We start from the raw sequence: 15,099 nt of genomic DNA, 5'->3' as shown, positions 1-15,099 counted from the left end.
CCGTGTGGAAATGGTAAGTTTTTGGCTATTTAAGTTTAAAGGAAATAACTTGAAGGCTACCGTTTAGGTCGCTAGCTCTCTAGTTTGCGAGTTAGCATGTGTCTCAAGACCCTGCTCTAAATGATATACATTTTCTGCTTTTAATCAGAAACAAATATGCACATGATTTTTCTTTGTGTTTCAAAAAAGGAAATAAGACTAGTACTTTTCTTTGGACTGGTATATCCAGTATACTGTATATACAGAATCTCCAATAAGTGGGTATATTTACTATACAATACAATAACAGTAGTTAATGAACGAATGATGAACGAACCTACCAAACCCTAACCAATACTCATTAGTTCCTCAGTAACTACTCTAAATTTAGTATGTGCCTTCATTGTTTCATCATTAGTTCCACAGTAAGTACTGTATTTCAATGTACCTTATTATGAAGTGAGACCCAAGGGACAATACTGGAGACATAGACAGACGTATTTACTGTGGCAACATTATGGTTTAAATATTAAATAATTTTATCCATTTCTGCCTTAATCATCTTGGGCATGGAATTGACCAGCAGGTTACTGGAATCTTCTTCCACTCCACTCCTCCTCCTCCCCCTTTCCTTCCGTTTTGAGGTGCTCAAGTGAGGAGACATACTAGGCCACTACATCACCTTCACCTGCCTCAACAAGGCAGTTGTCAAATTGGCCATGTTTTCCAATGTGATACGTTGGAAAACATGTCCAAGGGGACACATTTTAATGAACCGCAATTCCCCTTTGCTGGCAGCACTCATGCAGCCCCACAACCCCCCCTACACTGCTGTATAAACTGCTGTTTGTTTGTCTGTTTAGGTTACTTCCTTCCAAAAACCATGAGTGAAACTTGGAACCACAATATTAACGACCTCATAAACCCCCTTTTTTTTTACATAAATATAAAAAGACTCGACTTAACACGTTCAATAAAATTTTATTGAAAAAAAAGTACCAATAAACAACAGGAAATCCAGAAAAAAGATTTGTAGAGCAAAGCTCCATATGTACAGCATATTGCACTACGTAACAAATTGTCTTTACTTCCATAATATATCAACAACCAAAAATACATTTATAAACACAAAAATGAGTGCACAGTAGAGTCTCGAAAACACACAGTCAATGTTTACAAAAATGCTACATTTTCGCTGGGTCTCCTTTCTTGGTATACAGAGAATGTGTGATAATCAAGACTTCATTTGAAACTGAGCAGTTAAAAGGCATATTCCAGGGTTTGACAAATACATGTACACTTGATGTAGCCTGTAAAAGAAGGGCGACGTAAAACATGCTAAATGAACAACAGTGATTTGTTTTGGTTTGCTTTACACACGGCAAAGAGCTGTGCAAGGAATGTTTGGGGGGGGAGGGGGGAAATGCCCTTGATATCAAAGAGTCACCAGGATTTGTTAAAAACCATTTGTTATAAAAAACAGACCCTTTTCTGTTAAGAAAATACACTTTAAGAAAAGTTAAGAAAGAACATGACGACGGAATTTTATCGTTTAAAAAAAAATTCAAAACTTCCTCAAAAACTTCAAATTGATATAAAGTGGACTACAAAATTCAAAGACACTGACGGTTTCCATAAAAAACAATGTCCCCCACCTGGGATGCTCCACTCTTGATGCGCGTACGGTACAACAAGAGTGCAGCTTGGAACGTCATTCTAACAAAAACACAGGGCACCATGGCAGATTGTTTCCCTTTCCAATAAATCAAACGTGTGAGCCAACTTGGCCAATGCACAGATATACAACTGATGTGAGGCAACATGATCAACCATCAAGCAAGACAAAAACACATATATGGACCCATTGGATCAACAGAAACAAAGTACTTTCCAGTGCATGTTGATTACAACACCATAATCAAGATTAAGGGAATTGAACACATAAACCAACACCCTGTGTCTTGAAGGAACATGAATGCAGCTCTTTTTATGCTCTCGGATGTATCATTAGTGACGGTTGACTGTTCATTAATTATAGGGCGAAGTCATGTCCTGTTATAATTATTATACAAATGAATAACTACATTGAAGCTGCTGCTTTTCTAAACCACACGTAGAGATTCTACTCAGGACTGAATTGAGCGGTAAAGAAAAATGTCTGAACTGGTTGGGCCCATCCCTGGAAAATCACAACCTTGAAGTAATACTCCACCCTAGATCTATTTTTTTTTTCCAGAATCAAACTGACTCTCTCGGCTTGAAAGGTGATTGGACGATGTCAGGAGTTGTTGTCCTAATGAAGAGCTGCAGTATTAACACAACTGATGCTGTATTGGAGTTATATAAAGAATTAAAAACGAAGTTCATACAGTTGATCCCCACCTTTGCGGGACTTACTTTCCAAATTGCAAAATTCCATGACTAATTCATACGGCCATAAAAGATCTCTTCAACCCCTCAAACCCTCCTCTGCTAGCTTGATGTTGACCTTTGATTTCACATCAACATTTGCAATAAAAGTGAATGATTAGATGAGATTTCTCTTCAATTGCCATTGTTCGCAAGTGACGGAGGCTCCATCCAAGCTAATTTCCCCATTCAGGTTTAAGTCCTAAGTAGGCCTCACAGCTGTATTAAACAAGTATAAAATGTATCGGTACTCATCACTAATGAACGATAATGGATGGAATTGGAGTCATGCTGTAGCCAGCCACAGCACACAACTATGGTGTGTTCATGGACTACCAAACAAAATGCTTTGTTTGACAAAAAACATTGTTGTGAAGCATAATAAAAAACAGGATATTCATTCATTCATTCATTTTCTAACGCTAACGGTCATCAGCCAATCACAGGCCACATATAGACAAACAACCATTCACACTCAAATTCATAACTATGGACAATTTGGAGTCGCCCCACAGAGAAAACCCACGCATGCACGGGGAGAACATGCAAACTCCACACAGATGGCCGGGGGTGGAATTGAACACGGGTCTCCTAGCTGTGAGGCTTGCGTGCTAACCATTTGTTCGCCGTGCAGCGCCTTAAAAACAGGATATATTTAGAGAAAAAAAATGTACATTTTTGTGAATTTACTGTGCAGTCAATACTGAATGACAAGCATACGGGGATCCACTGTAACCTGATCCAATTTAGCACCTAGTGAAGGGGTGTGTCCAATGTAAAATTAGCCCATTAAAGTCAAATTTTAACTAAACTGCTGCTCTTCATGTCAGACAAACAACTTGAAATTAGTGAAAGGTTGGGAACAGGCCCGTCTAAGATAACAAGAAGCGATCGCACACACGACTGTATACAGTAGAAACAGGCAAATATACAAAAAACAAAATAAATAAAGGAAAAAAAAATAAATTACAAAGAGAGTGAAGCAATGAACAATAGGCGTATCCTTGAGGAGCAGTACAAAGAGGACTTGAGGTTGCATTGATGGGACGGGGTGCTACTGGAACTGGCTCAGCGTTGAGGATCCGCAGGAAACTACAACCACATTCAGTGCACGTCGCACACCTCCTAACTACACACTCAGTAGCCCCCCGCGTCACCACCTACAGACGACAAGTCAACCCCCCTGGCTCCTTGGTTAAACTGTACCTTTGTGAGAACAAATCGGGATTAAAAAACAAAGCGACAACCCCTTGAAAGATGAGGTTTCATCATAGGTGACAACACTGCTCTTCCTCTGACCGTGTAACTGATTCTCAAGGTCACCAGTGGCCAACAAAGCCTTGTCCCTGAGATATGTCGATAACATGAGGAAAGCCTAATAACAATGCAGTGATCAACTTGACACATTGTTAGGAGCAAGTCATTACAGACCCCTGATATGTATTGCTCCGCGGGTCCAAAAGTTGGCCTGTGTTCATCAATGGAAAAATAAAAAAACAAACATCTTCGACAGTGTATTTCAACAATAACAACTAACTAGTCTTCAGTTTGCACAGTCAGTGATGGTGGTGCGGAATAAAACTGCCTCACATCTGGATCTGAGCACCAAAGACAATACTAGGGTCACCCCACTGAATACAAAGCGGGTGGAAATCCCATTAGAGTTGCCTGAGAGGAGGAGATTCTGTTTCTGTTTCACAGATGGACTGTTTGGTGTCGAAAACAATACAGAAAACCACGGCCGCACTCTTTCCAGTCCAGATCCGATAGACTGTGATTAGTCACATGTCAATACTTGATTGAAAAATGGGACATTGTGGCGTGAAACTGACCGAAAACCTTCATTTAAGACAGGGCTGATCAAGGTAAAGAAGTGGAACTCTTAAAAGGGTGAACTAGTGCAAAAACAGTGGATCCACGGCTCCACTTCAAGGGCATGGAGGTCTGCAAATAACATGGATAAAAGACACAGCAAGAAGACACTCAAACAAGATGGAAGAGTCAGCGGTGCTCTCGTTGAGGATACCATTGGCTTGACTCGTGTTGTCATTTCTTAAAGAACAAATCAGAGCACTTCGATCTTGCGTGTCTGTGACTGGATAGTATTACAGCAGATGGCTTGATACACGTCATGGACGAAAATATTGGGACACTTTGACATGAGGGAACAAAGCAAAAAACAGCTTCCACCCTCCTGGAAAGACTTTCTATGAGATGTTGGGGTGGGGGTAGTGGTCACCATAACCTCGAGACCATCCCATAGGTGTTTGATGGAGTTGTGGGAGTTCTTCCATAAGAATCCCTTCCAAGCATGCTTTCAAGGACCTGATTTTGTGCATGGAGGCACAATCATGCTGGAAGAGGAAAACTAAGCCCACATAGTTGGAAGCAAACTAACTCCCCTTTGTTAATTACATCAGAGTCTCAATATGTTCATCCATATAGTGTAAACTTCTTAAAAATTAATAATCCCCACTCCTTATATAATAACCACAGTTTATGCAGTCAGAATACTTCTTTACAAAATCACTTTTGCTAACTCCACCCCCCAAGACTTCATGGGATATCACTAAATATTTGTCTTGGTGTGCAGAGAGTTCATCTACAGAAACAGCTCACGCTATTGCAAGAAAATGTTCAAAGTAAATATTGTATTACAGCAAATGGATGAGTAAAGTAAGAGAATAAGAGGGGGAAACATATTAAGGTAAATGCAACCATTCAGGTGAGGTGCAAAACGCTTTGTTCTGAGAAGTTGCCTCTTTGGAAATTAGTAAATCAACTTGAGTGGTTAGCTGGAAAAACTTCACAAAGGTAGAAAAACCCACAACCACATTTTCCTTTTGTTTTCTAACCATTGTGTAAATTCTCTCAATACTCTTTGTGGCAGAAAACATTGAATAAGGCATTCCCAGGGTCTGTGGAGGTCAATAGAATGAATACATTGTGAAGTGCAAAAAATTGAACACAACCATGGTACTGTACAAAACCACTACGCCACACTTATAGCAAAATATGAACATTGTCCTGTAGAGGAATCTCGGGGCATCATGGCATCTTCTTGAAAAGAATTAAACCTTGTATAAAAGTTGGTTGTCTCCGTCCCGCGGTGACCTTTCTCATCCCTTCCAACACCCAGACTGTGCCGCTACTCCCCGCAAACAGACCCGTGTTAGATTTGACAGTGCCATCGGGAGTCCAGTTCCTCGTGGAGATGATTAAAAGAGACACGAGGGGGAAGACTGTCTCACCTACGTCTTGCTCCGCCCCGTCCAGCAAAGACGCCCCTGTCAAAGAGCAGGCCCAACAGAGCTGTGGCCAGGCGCCACCATAGCAGCCCCTGGTTCCTTTGGTTTCGATGATACTGCAATGACAAACAGAAACCAATGTTGGCTCGGCACCAAGTCAAACACAATCAAAAAGCACAGGGTTATAAATAGGCTCAGACTGTAAACATGAATTTGTGTTTGCTGTCCGCCAGTGAGCGCAGTGAAAAGGTTACAGCGGCTGAGACCAAACCACATGCTGAAAAAATGATGCTGATATTTTCACAGCGGTCTTCCTATCACCACCTCAAACAAAGTATTTCTTTGTGTGTGCTAATCCGCCTCAAGTCAATTTCTTACAGCCGACATTCCCAGCTGTAAATATGATGATTTAGAATATTTCTGAGGGTTAAGCAGCAGTGGTGCAAAGGGAGAGTCTCAGGTTTGTGTTAGCCAATTGGACTGTGTGTGTGATTAGAGGGGATCATACTATCTCAGCCATTGAGAAGCTGAGATAAGATAATTGCACCAAACGGGATTAGGGAGTTCTTGATGAGAGGCAGGGAGCTTTTGGGAAAGACATCTTTGCATGAGAGCGGTACAGTAGCAGCTCATCTCTGGACAAAAGGCAGACCCCCACCAGGACTGATAGTGCTACAGCTATTTCAGAACAAGATTCTAAGGGATTGATTTTGCTCTCTGTCTACTCCTACATACATATGTGAAGTGGAATTCAATATTTCAATATATTTTCGATATGTGGATATTGTCCCTTGGTCAACAAATACAGTGTAACCTCAGAAAACACCCCTGGGGTTACATAATTTGGAATTGAATTCATTATTTGAACTTGGTTTGGATTTAAGGGGTCTGACCATCAGCGGAAAACTATACTTGGCAAAGAGCGCTAAACCACATCATTGAATATGGGCGCCATTTAAGACAAAATAGCAAACTACATTTACCGCCTTCTGTATTGCTTTGCACCTTTAACTGTTTATGGCACGGCACTACTGGAAAGAAACATGAAATATTTGCCTAATTCTAGAAGTATTTTCTTCATTTAAAATTGCTTTAATTTAAAAATCTGTGTGCAGCACCACATGCTGCAGGCTATTTTGTGCAATATAAATGTTTTCATCGGAAGTATGTGCGTACAACTTGAAGAATTTTCTTTGTTTAAAGTAGCCATGACTAATGCAGTATTACAGTAACCCTCCCTTTATTAACATTACACCAGTTTTTGCTGTTTTGTTCTGTTCTGTATCTTAGATGTCATTTTATAACCTGGGAGTAAAACTAGCTGGTTGTAGTCCCTTTTGGAATGGTTTGCAAGAATACAAAGACTAGAATAGAAAGAAGTCTCCGCAGAAAATGCTTGGATTTTCTTTTATTGGAATCCAAACAAAGGTAAAGTAAGAAAGGTAAGAAAGCCTTCCTTGAGTTTCCAATGTACATGCTTAGGAGGTTAACCATATAAAGAATGTGATGAAAAAAAACCTAATAATACACTTTGTGTGTTTCTGTATAACATTTTCATTAAATAAACTCTGAAGGACACCTTTGTAAGTGCTACCTCAAAATAAGAGATGGGCTGCTTATCGGCCACTGTGTTGGCAATCTGGGCTTCCCATGACAATGGCAATCACAAATCTACCTTTTCCAACAAACCTTTCACAATTAATAAATTATTTACAAGTAATTAATACATCCCTAATAAGATCAAACTGCTTCATATTGTTTGGAGAATAATTTTCCACTCAAGTAGTGTCTCTTGGCCATTGTTTGTGATAGTAACATTGTTGATTGACATGGCTATTTTGGGTGTAGGCCAACCCTTGTCAAGTGTCATTGAGTTTAAACCTGAGAACGTCTATGCTTTTATAATTGTGTGGTGAATGTTTCAAGTATTGTGTAAGCTTGGCTGATTGCCAACCACAATCTCTGCATCTTTATTACCAACCAGGTTATTCACAGTTAGAACGGAGAGGTAAGACAACAAAGTGAGGGGTTGTTGTGAGTTCTATGTACAGTCTACCTAATGTGGTGGAATAATAGATAAGACACGCTAATTTGCTTCACGTAAACAAAGGTAGCATGGAAATGCAGAGAGGTGTGGATGAGCTCCTTCTGACACATCTGTGCGATTGTTCAAGCTAGCGTGTCTGTGCTTGGTAAGTCTTTGTGACTGCGTATAACAGAAGGCCACAGTTATTTGGCTAAATGAACACAATTGTGAAATCTTCAGCAATGACGTACAGAAATAAATGTAAATGTGAAGACACGGCAGCCCATCAAACACTGAAAACAATTACTGCGTCAGACTCGCTTACATCTGATTCAAAGGATCTTGCAGATGAATCAGCACAAATCAGCATGTTAACTATTAATCAGTCATTGCGTCAAACTGCGCCAAAGGCCTAAATGTAAACTGAAGATTAAAGTCAAATTACATCAGGGGCTGCAGCGTGAAACCACTTTCACCAGAACAACAGAATGTGGAGTGTAAGAATGTCTATGAATCAAAGAGTGTGTTTACTACAAGACCGATGAAGAAACATTCATCTTTACAAAGAGAAACAATACAACGCCTTGACAGTGACCATTTGCCCTTTACACCCTTAAGCAGGGAGAGTGACACTGAGACAGAGCGTGGCGAGCCGAAGCTTGTCCCAACTTCGAAATAACTCATGCCACCAACTGTCAAAATGAGGCTCTAAATTTAGCCAGCGACAGCTCTGCAGAGTCTAGCCAGATGCTCTGTGTCGTCACTCGAACGCCCCGCTGATGTGCTTTATCAATGTCCCGTGTGGGCTGTTGCTCAAGCCAGCTGCTGCTCACAAACTCTCCCTTATCTCTGCAGCAAAGCAGGCCCGCCTCCAAGGGAAAAAAAAAACTCACCAGTCAAAGAAAAACAAACATAACGTGGAGGACAACTGTCAACAAACGGGTACCACCACAAGTAAATAGCCAACTCTTCGGATGCATTTATTTCTTCCCGTCTGCAAAGTGCTGTAATAAAGTGCTCTCACTGAGATAAAGTCATGTGCATTTCTGGTGAACACAGACACACACACACACGCACACACACACAACAAGCTTTCAACACCTCCTATCGAAAGCACCAGGAGTCATATCTGAAGAAAAAAAAACATGGATGAAACCCAACTCCACTCCTTGCCCCGTGCAGGCTGGAGCCGTCTTCCTGCCATTGTGACTGTCATTATCGCCACGTCTCAAATGGCGGGCCGGCTAATGTCTGCAATCCTCTGGCGACTTGAGTGTCCCTTCCAGCCCTCTCTTAACAGAAGAGCAATTTATCTGTCAGCATCCTCTGGTGCTCCTTCGCTACCTAATCCCTACTTTAGCCAAGGGGGCCACAGGCTCCCACGGAGGACCCTCACAACCACGGCGCTCCCAGATCCATCAAACAGACGGCCGTCCAAGCACTTGGAAGGCTCAGGGACAAGTGTCTGCTCTGAATAACTGCAATCACCCACTGACAGCAGCAGACAGGAATGAAAACGGATGAACACTAACACTTTTCTTGAGTAAGGGAGGGTTTTTTTTCCCTTTGTAATAGTGAGCTTACACTCGATGCTGCTAACTGATCAGAGGAGCGGGGGGCCACTTTGATATTTTTCATTTTCATTTTTCTTGCAAATGTTTATCCAAAATCAGAGGAGAAGGCGCCCAGTGATGTTGTATACACATGGGAAATAATGTTTCTTCAACTTTTAAGTTTTTTATATTTTTGGAGGTGCACACCAGTGTAGCCTACGATGATGCCTAATGGAGCATAATTCAGGTTTCCAGCAGAGCAGCGTACAAGCATATTCAAGGGTCAAAATCTTTGCCATGTGCAAAAAAACATGGACATGCTGGTAGGGCTGACTAATGCACAACTGCACCACGTAGTTATGAAACCATCTACTGAGGCTGTATACGTTCAAAACCACAGGCTCACACAAACAAACTGTACTTCCGGGATCACTGCTCTAAATAACCACACATATTCCTCATTCTCCTCACAGTGTGGCAACCGTTCCTATTCACCACTGCACAACCTTGTCATTCCTCTCTTTCAGGATGTGACCTCACCTGTGCTCCAGCCTCACTGCTGTTTACTCAACCTGAGCCACTTCCTCTGCTTGGCCGTTGTCGCGCGTCACTGGGCCACACTACACTGCAACACTCCTGATGTGAGGTTTTTGTGAGTGTATGTTGCCAGAGTCAGGATGCATGAGTCAGTGCTGAGCTGCAGCGGTGTTATTAACTGCATCTTTACACATGCATGGGAAAATCACTGTTTCACACCTCAGCACTGTGGATTTGTAGAAGAATTGTATGTAGGAGAAAAAAAAAGGCTTTAAGAAGGGGTGCCCAAACGACTGCCAAGGAGCCCATTTCCAACATCTGTACTGTTTTGTACTTCTTAGTTTAAACACTAGGCGGAGCTACTGTATTGAACAAGGCAGTGTAACAGAATTGTGGACAGAATTGGTCAATAAAAACAGAATCCGTTGTTATCATGAAATCTCACAGAAGTGTCCACGTGAGGAGAAGAAATGTTTGTGAATGCTCCTTCATGGTGCTGTTTCCTCACTAACACTTTCCACACTAACCCACCCCCTCCCTGAAGCGGCCACCTGAAATGCCAGCTAAATCATCTTTGATTAAACAGCTATAGCATATAGAGTGGAAAACCCCCCCAGCAAAAATAGATCTAAATCTATGATGTAAAGAGACTGTTAACATATAATATTATCTTGAATAACTCTATGTTTTAACCTTTTTACAAGCTGTAACAAAAATATATACAAGTGGCCCCCAACATTATGTGACTTTTCATTATGAGGCCTTTGGTGGAAAAAGTTTGGACACCCATGCTTTAAGGCAAAAGTGATATCTGCAAGGTCAAAGACAATCCCTTCCGCGATGCTGGTTGAGCTCCACTGAAAGCATGAATTGATGTTTGAAGTATCATTTTAAAATGTACCTTTTCATTAAAATAGGAAAAGAATGAGTCGGACATACGCCTCACGCTATTATTTTTAAGCCTTCTTAGCTGCCACATAAGTGCAAAAAGAAGTTAGCTACTGCAAAAAGCAAATAGCAACTAACAACACCACTATCTTCATCTTCTTTAGCCAAACAATTTTCCCTCATATTCAAAACAGTATAAGCTTTGGGCAAAGCAACACTGTACAGTAGTTGATCATTTGTGGTTAATTCCTCATGACCTCATTGACTGTTGTACAACCCCCCCTCCTCCTCACCCCACATATGTGTGTGCAAACGTCTTATTATGGTTTCTTGGCTGACCACTCCTCGCCCAGTAAAGGGGCTGAGTGGAGACTCCCTGGAACCACAGCTGTTCCCCTCGGGCTCACGCGTTCGGCTTCGGGTTTCATGTTTACACACTCCCGCCACTTCTGCTTTTGTTGTGTTAAAATATATTATTAACCTCTTGTGCAACAGGAGACTTGAACTTTGCACAAAACAAAATCTCCAAAGGAGGTTTGTGGAATAGTGTGTGTAACAGTTTTACAACCCGCACATAAAATACATAAAAGTGATGCTGTGCAGCACAGTGACTCTGTGGACAGTGTCACCCTGACCACAGCATGGTGTGTTAAGGCCAGGCATCCGCCATCCACTTGCCTACATCACAGTCCACGGAGAAAACACGAGAGGGGCGAGAGAGAAATAAACAGGAAGAGGAGGCCGGGGGAGGGCTTGGTGAGGTGGGGGAAGGGCTGTCCTGGTTCAGCTTGTCTTTGGCTTGAGGGGATGGGAGGGGGGGTACATACACACACACACTGCCTCTCCAAAGCAAATATGGACCAAACACAATAAAGAAGAACAAACTTTTGACCCAGCATAAGTCTTGCAGGATTAATGGGATATTTACAAAACGTTTTTGAAAGTGCTGGATGGCTTACCTTTCTTAAACAAACTGAGCTCCTAAAGTGACACACTTAACAACTTTCAGTTTGTAATAACATATGGTATTATGAGCTAATTCATCAGTTCAATCACATTAAATTATAGTTCTTTGGATACAAAATGTGTCAGTAACATGATTTAAACGACATCACAGAGTAAGGGTTAGGCTCCATTTACCACATTTCATCTATTAATTGGCCACTTGCATGTTTGCAAGCAAAATAGTAACCCCTCATTAAACAAAGCAGTACTATTCTACTACATCACACAATAATAACCAGAATGTGAAAAGAATAGCTCTATGATAGTGTCCACTAAGGTTAAACATTTTTATTAAGGCCAAATGTAAGTGGATGCTGAGATGTTAACTCCCAGTATTCCCAGTGGTGTTCTGCCTGCTCAGCTTTGTTTACAACCCCAAACATACAATGAAGTAATATAGTAAGGGTTGTATATCGTAATATGTATTGCTCATGTGTTTGTAATCAGGGATTGCAGTCTTATTTGTGAGTCAGCGTGTGTTTCCTTACTATTTGCAAGTGTTCCCGATGAAACTGGTCTCCGATCAGCTGGAGTTTCTGACCGATGCAGATCTCCACGCTGCGTGCCACAGGCTGTCGCTGGCGTAGCTGCTCCATCGCGTCGTCGCTCTCTCGCCGCCTCGCCTCCTGATCCCTAACAAGCTCAAAGTTTGCCGGGAAGTGCAATCGAAAACCTGCGTTGCCTGTCGAGAGCAGAGTTTGAAGTTAGTATTTACATTGAGAAGATATGAGCAAAAGCAGTGATACCTGATGTTTTTTCATGTGTCTGTCATGATGATGATGTGCTGCCAAAACCGCAGAAGAAGTCAGCCTGCTTGGCTTCAAACTGAACTTTCACAGCTGCTGTGTTTTCATTTTAGCCAATCAGAGTGAGTCATTTTACAGTGTTAAAAGTCACACTCACCTAATGTGATTTAAGGTCAGTTTCTATCGTTGCTATGGAACAACCATGCAATCATTACTCGTACAGTATATGGTGCTATTGAAACTTTGCTGTCACTGATAATCACTTACAGCCTACTCACACAGGTAGTCACCCCTGTCATGTCCGCTCAGTCACAATGGCAGCCCGGCGCCTTCTGAATAGCAAAGCAGCAGGGCACACTCCATGCGTGCCATAAAAACTCACCGTGATCACGACTATCAGGCGCCACGGGTCACATCAGTGCAACACGCTTACCCATTTCTCACAGTCAGTCTCACATTAAAGCTTCACGCTTGGGTTTTATAACACCGCCTCACACGCACAAGAAAATGTTCCTCTTTCCCATCACAGTTCCTTGTCTGTGATGTGCTCAGACTCACCGTAGAAGAGTGGTCTTGGCTCCTCTGCGACGCCACAGGGCAGCATGCCGTTGTTCGATGCCAGTACAGGGCCAGGTGTTTGTGTAGCCCGCTCCTCACACTTTATCTCCTTGAATGTGGTGTGCCAGCAGTGGGGGTCTGGCTCAAACACATCATCCTCCTCATCCTCCATGCGGGGACTCTACACGATGAGCACACTTGAAGGTTAAAAAGGGTAAAAATATGAGAGATTTATCTTACGATATCTTACTAATATTAACAGGCATCCTTGTAATATGATCCCTACATTTATTAGCACAATAGACAATCTGTCTAGTTTGTAATGTCCTCTAATCAATAAAACCACAATGGACAAGCTGGGAAAGAGAACGAGCCTCCATCTGTGGCTAGATAATAGTTTTCGTCATTTCAGTGATGGAACCACAAAGTTCACTGTAAGTTAAGTGTGGTCAGGAAAAGTTTTGTTTACATAGACGACAAATGAAAGCTTATTTTGTCAATGCCGACCCTTGCATCAGATCTATTACCACCGTATAGAAGGCAATAAGGGCAGATATCACTTAACATGTTAACAAGGCGTGCACACTTTAAAGATAATACCAAATCTTGGATCTGTGCTGCCAAATGGCAAGAGGTGCACTTCTCCAATGACAATGATGAACTGCACTCAACCCTGAGTCACCAAGGGAGTCAAGGAGTTATCAAAATATGGGTGAAATACAAGTTCCTTCACCAGCTAATCCCAGAGTCAACATGGAGTTGTAATACAGGGTTAGACTACTACCACACAACCAAATTAGGGCTCACAGAGAAAGAGTAATGACAGTCTTGGTGGAAAATGTTCAATCTCTCCCTACTCTGCCCTGTCTCCTTGCCAACCCCCTGACATGAAGTTTTCATTTTTTTTTCACCCCACACAAGCAGATTGGCGTGTCCTGACCCTATGTTTTATATATACACTTTGTGCCTTCACAATCAACACTGTGTGTAAAACCACTCTATGCTTTGTTTAGACAAGCATATAGCAAGAACCTCAGAGCGCTCAGATGAGCCACACAAAACACTCAGCAGATAACCTGAATTGCTCTCAGCACAGCAGTGAACAGTGTTTGTGTCATGGCTCCCCCTGCTGTAACAGACAATACAGGCAATGGAAGTAGTGGGGGTTGTGCACTTTATTTATCCTCCCGTCACTCTAATGTCATTTAGTCGAACACTATTATAAGCACCATTATAAGTAGCACGTTACTTATTTAGCTTGAAAAATAAACACTACCATATAACCCACATAATATGTGTGTGTATAAAGTATACATGTGTTGTATGTAACAGTTTGACCCAATTTCTGTTTCTCAATGCGCTTTATTATTCTGTTGTGCCGTTATACGCGTGAGTTTTAAAAATTAAGGTATGCTATTTTTTTTATTTTGTAACTTGTCACTATTATTTTATAAATTGCTGTTACTTATACATTGACATTGATTTCAAAAGCCGATAAACATGTGAATACAGTTGCGGTTCCAACGTGTTTGTAATGGCACGCTAGGTACAAACAGAAGTGTTTTGTTGTTTATTTGCAAAAGCCGACTCGCCGGTACGCGAAAAAGGGCGCCAAATTGTGTTAAAACAACTTACCCGACTCACAGGCTTCGTCTTTAATACGGACTTAGACTGGGAGAAAAAAAAGAACACCGACGTAAATATCCCGCCAGGTCAACCAAGTTTTGCCCGTATCTCCGTCACGACAACTTCCTTTCTGTGGGGAAAACTGCAACAAGCCGATTTCATTTCGCCTACGTCAGCTCCACAACTAAACTCCGCCACCGGGCGTGGCTACATCAGCTGTTAAACTCGGCCCCTTAAAGACGCGTACATTTATGTCGACCAATTACCGTACTCCCAAACGGGGACAAATACATACCCTTTAAGAATCTCCCGCTGTAACCAATCGTCGTGTTTGTTGTTATCCCGCCCCTTCAACGCGTATTCAGACACGTGGATGGGAAATTCCCACTCTCACGCGATCTCCTGCACGCTACTACAATCCTCATGCGCTACTACAATCCTCATGTGGTCCCCAACACACACAGCTACATAACTACATGGCTAGTACACAGTATGCACAGCTAGTGAACACATCATACACCAGT

General features: G+C 41.9%; 1 protein-coding gene across 3 annotated transcripts; it reads right to left on the bottom strand.

The window, feature by feature from the left end:
• Positions 1-925: 925 nt before the first annotated feature.
• LOC131140592 (bcl-2-modifying factor-like) lies at positions 926-14,747 on the bottom strand. 3 transcript variants are annotated; one of them, XM_058091167.1, is made up of 5 exons: positions 14,585-14,747; positions 12,950-13,146; positions 12,134-12,327; positions 5,640-5,752; positions 926-5,536 (listed from the first exon to the last, which is right to left on the bottom strand). In XM_058091167.1, exons 2-5 carry the CDS (start codon positions 13,119-13,121, stop codon positions 5,437-5,439), a joined length of 579 nt encoding a protein of 192 aa, XP_057947150.1. In that variant the 5' UTR covers positions 13,122-13,146; positions 14,585-14,747; the 3' UTR covers positions 926-5,436. The 3 variants fall into 3 exon arrangements, with proteins under 3 accessions (XP_057947150.1, XP_057947149.1, XP_057947151.1); XM_058091166.1 differs by having other exon boundaries at positions 927-5,536; positions 12,950-13,130; XM_058091168.1 differs by having other exon boundaries at positions 927-5,752; positions 12,950-13,130.
• Between the last annotated feature and the right edge of the window lie 352 nt (positions 14,748-15,099).

The sequence above is a fragment of the Doryrhamphus excisus genome, chromosome 13 (genome assembly GCF_030265055.1).
Source record: "Doryrhamphus excisus isolate RoL2022-K1 chromosome 13, RoL_Dexc_1.0, whole genome shotgun sequence".
In the NCBI taxonomy this organism is placed as follows: domain Eukaryota; kingdom Metazoa; phylum Chordata; class Actinopteri; order Syngnathiformes; family Syngnathidae; genus Doryrhamphus; species Doryrhamphus excisus.
The sequence above is the reverse complement of the archived record's forward strand: the minus strand, read 5'-3'. Positions and strand labels throughout refer to the sequence as shown.